Source organism: Cryptomeria japonica, chromosome 3 (genome assembly GCF_030272615.1).
Source record: "Cryptomeria japonica chromosome 3, Sugi_1.0, whole genome shotgun sequence".
NCBI lineage: Eukaryota > Viridiplantae > Streptophyta > Pinopsida > Cupressales > Cupressaceae > Cryptomeria > Cryptomeria japonica.
Genome location: NC_081407.1, coordinates 711,161,528 through 711,165,244, shown reverse-complemented (window position 1 = coordinate 711,165,244; position 3,717 = coordinate 711,161,528). Strand labels below are relative to the sequence as shown.

The following is a 3,717-nucleotide window of genomic DNA, read 5'->3' as shown; positions in this document are numbered from 1 at the left end:
AGAATTTATTGAAGATCCTACAATGCAAATTTTAGGTAAATTAGAGTAGAATTAAGTGATTTGTTATAGAATCAGGGTTTCCACCATATTTTCTCTAATTATTGTAAATTAATAATTTTATTATTTTATTTTCTTGGAATTTGAGATCTAAGCCTTATTAAGTTAAAATAATTTTGTTAGATTATTTTCATTTGATTCATGTTATTTATCATAAAATTAGTTTCTTCCATCATGATGAGACCTACAACAAGAGAAAAAAGAATGGTGCCACACTTGAAAAAATATCTATACAAGGATGAGGTGAAATTTGAGGATATCGCTTCTAATAAGGAAGTCAACGAAGCTAAGAAAAATATTTCATCAATAAGGAAGGAGACGACTGAAGGTATTTCATTACAAATGAAGGAGATTACAAAGGTGTGGAAGGAGATGAATGAATATTCAAGGAAGTTGGAAACACTTATTTAGGGGATGAAGTACAAGGGAGAAGATTCACATAATAAGGTGGAAGGTAATTCTTTCGATTTTTTGGGATTGATTCATATATTAGTAAGGATCAACTCTAAAACAATCATATGTTCAGGTAATTGTTACCCAATTTGGATATGAGAAAGTTTGATGACAAAACTGACCAATTATCTTTGGTAAATAGAGCATTTTTTTTATCTTCACCATGTTGCAAGCTAATAGAAAGTGGCTATCGAATCATTATATTGAACCAAACCAGTTTATTTGGTATTGTTGGTTATGCAATGAGAAGAAAAAGAAGAGTTGTCTTCTCACATGGTCAATTTTCCAAGAGGAATTTTTTGCCCATTATGGAGATAATTTTATGGATAGCTAATTTTTCCAACTCACTAAATTACACCAAACAACTATAGTCAAGGATTGTACACATAAATTTCAAACCCTTTTGTCTAAGAGTGGAGAATGTTATAGAATAAAATTATGAAGAAATTATTTCTAGGAGGTTTAAAAGGCCTCATAAAATATGGCCCACTTTTATTCCAACCGCAATCCTTATCACAAACCATACTTATGGCAAGACAAATTGAGGAAATGTTTTTGGCAAATAGGTAACAACAACTTGTAAACAACAAGGATTGAGGAGCAAGAAACCCAAGTTACATTACTAAGAATAGCCTCAACATTATTGGATCTAACAAAATGAAAGAGAATTTTTTTTTTGTAAGGATATGCACAACATATGGGTGAATCCCATTTAAGGCCTAAGCCCTAGTGACCCATCTTGGAGCATGTTTTCATGAAAGATCATACCCACCAAACATCTTAATACATGTTAATCATATATTAAATATTTTGAAATTTAAACATATTATCTATCATAATAATTTTTTAATTACTATTAACTTAATAGAAAAACCAAACATATACTCTATTTATAATTCAAAAATAAATAAAATTATTTAACTTATTTATATTTCACTTTTTATTTTATGAAATATCTTAATATATCTAAAACAACTAAAATAAACCTAAATTTCATATAAAATATTATTTAAATTAACCTAAATTAAAATTAAATTATACTCTTATACACAAAATAAGTCTAATAAAAGAAATAACTTTGGAGAGGCTCAAATTTCCTTATTACGATGCTTCGCCAATTTATATTTTCTTCTTAGAACATACTCAATAATTTAATATTTAAAATCAAATGAATCAGAACTTTATAAACCATCCGTTAATAGAAGCTATAAAGTATTTGTCCCGATGAAAAATCAAGACAATAATTGAAAGTCAAATATAAGACATTACCGACAATTAACAACAGGCAATCGACAAAATGCTGACAAAATGTGAACATCTGAATTTTTTTTTTTATGTGAGTGAGCGCCATTTGTCTCTCACATAAAATACAGTCCTCCAGTCCTCCAGACTCGAATAGACAGTCCCACTTGAAAAGACAGTTGTTTTTATCACAATGTTTCAGTCCTCCAGACTCGAAGAGACAGTCCCACTTGAAAAGACAGTTCTTTTTATCACAATGTTTCGTTTGTCGCATTATTTCTCATGTAATTTATTTTTGTTCTACCATATATACCCAAAAGATATCTTACTGTCAATGAACTCCGACATCGTCAAGGATGAGGCCGCAAACAAAATAATATCTTACTATTGACATAATAAAAATATTCAATTAAAAAAAACTACATAAATCTCAAAAAGTTAGCTAGACTTCCCGTAATCACTCTGCCTTCGGAATTTAGGTAAAGCTTTGGAGATAAGACAACGTTCAAAGGGGTGAACAGCGGAGTCAAACGGAGTACTGGTCCTCACCATGACACACAAGCAATGATTATCTTTTGTGTTTGGCTTTTCACACCGACCCTTTCATAAACAGTGACAAGATAAACTCGTATTCAATTTATGTGTAAACAAATCAGGAGCAAAAAAAATATTAAACTTCATTAAATTTGATGGCAAATAATATAGTTCATAAGTCTAAGAATAGAAATTCTAAAAGAAACTGTAAATAAAAATTGCTAATATCAATCAGTCTGAAAGATCACTACAATAAACATTACAATGTCTTTTCCGGATTTGATACCCCATTGCACTTATAACTGTGCAGAAGCTACTTATTTAGCACAGTCCACTGGAGACTAAATCAAATTTTTGTTGATAGCTAGCGTAAGATGTCAAGGGTCGTTTCTGGGTATTATTAATCAAATTCAAGTTATGCTTATTATGGAAGCGGCTTTGGCGAGGCATCCGAAGTATTTGAATATGGAAAAAGCTCCGATTGATTGTGGGGCTCAATTGCGACCTGCAAATCTGCCTGAAATGGAGGCAACTGAACGCTCTCCTCAAATGATATATGTTCTGGAGATTCTAAAAGATATTTTAGATCACTTTCTTCTGCTTCTGCCATATGATGCGTTTCATCCCTTACTGCTTCTCTGGATTGAATCGAAGCTTCCGCTGGTATATCTTCAACGCTCGCACCCGCTGCTGTTGAAGGCCCTGCTTCCCCATCATCGCCGCCAGGATTTATGTCGAAACTCGATCCAACCGCAATGGCAGCTGCTCGAATAACTTGGGCTGAAGGATTCGTGTGCGCACCTGCCACCTGTGTTGCAATTGAGTTGAATTTCGAGTCTGGAAAATTGAAAGACGTTGCGTTGGGTCCTCGAAGGCACAAGAGCGCAGCGTCATAAGCTCGAGCTGCAGCTTGAGGAGTGAAGTATGAGCCCAGCGATATGCGCGATCTCTTTCCTGACCTAATTTCAGCAACATATTTTCCCCATTTCCTCTTTCTCACACCACGGTATCTGATTTCATCCCCATCATTCTGCATATTGCAAAACGTTTGGGCTTGATATCAGTTATAAGACTAGAGTCTGCTTGATTCTGCGATTACTTGGTATGATATTGCAATCGACTTTTGCATGAAAATGAGTAGAGAAACTCATCCTATTAACGTCCCATGTTGACCCATAGGTGGTCGGCGAGGCCTCAAAATAGTGCATGTATTGCCTGGTCTGCTAATTTAATAGTGACAAAGGAAATTAAGTAAATGTTCGGTCGTCGGCAAGGCTCCGGACGGCAGTTTTACTCGGTAAGTAGTTTGAAATCCGTGCAAGTAGGATTCTTTGCGCTGGGAAGATTCATTTGACGAATCGGGAAGTGGCGGCTATGTAGGGGAAGAACAGTTCACATTCTTTTCACATTCTTTAAAACTGTTGATTGATA

At 34.1% G+C, this 3,717-nt stretch overlaps 1 protein-coding gene across 1 annotated transcript; it reads right to left on the bottom strand.

Annotated features, from left to right (window-relative positions):
• Nucleotides 1-2,710: 2,710 nt before the first annotated feature.
• LOC131069210 (ethylene-responsive transcription factor ERF017-like) lies at nucleotides 2,711-3,322 on the bottom strand. Its single transcript, XM_058004568.2, has one exon. It carries the CDS (start codon nucleotides 3,320-3,322, stop codon nucleotides 2,711-2,713), a length of 612 nt encoding a protein of 203 aa, XP_057860551.2.
• Nucleotides 3,323-3,717: the final 395 nt, after the last annotated feature.

Coding starts and splice junctions, on each gene's coding strand:
- LOC131069210 (XM_058004568.2), bottom strand. CDS start 3,322: ATGCAGAATGATGGGGATGAAATCAGATACCGTGGTGTGAGAAAGAGG.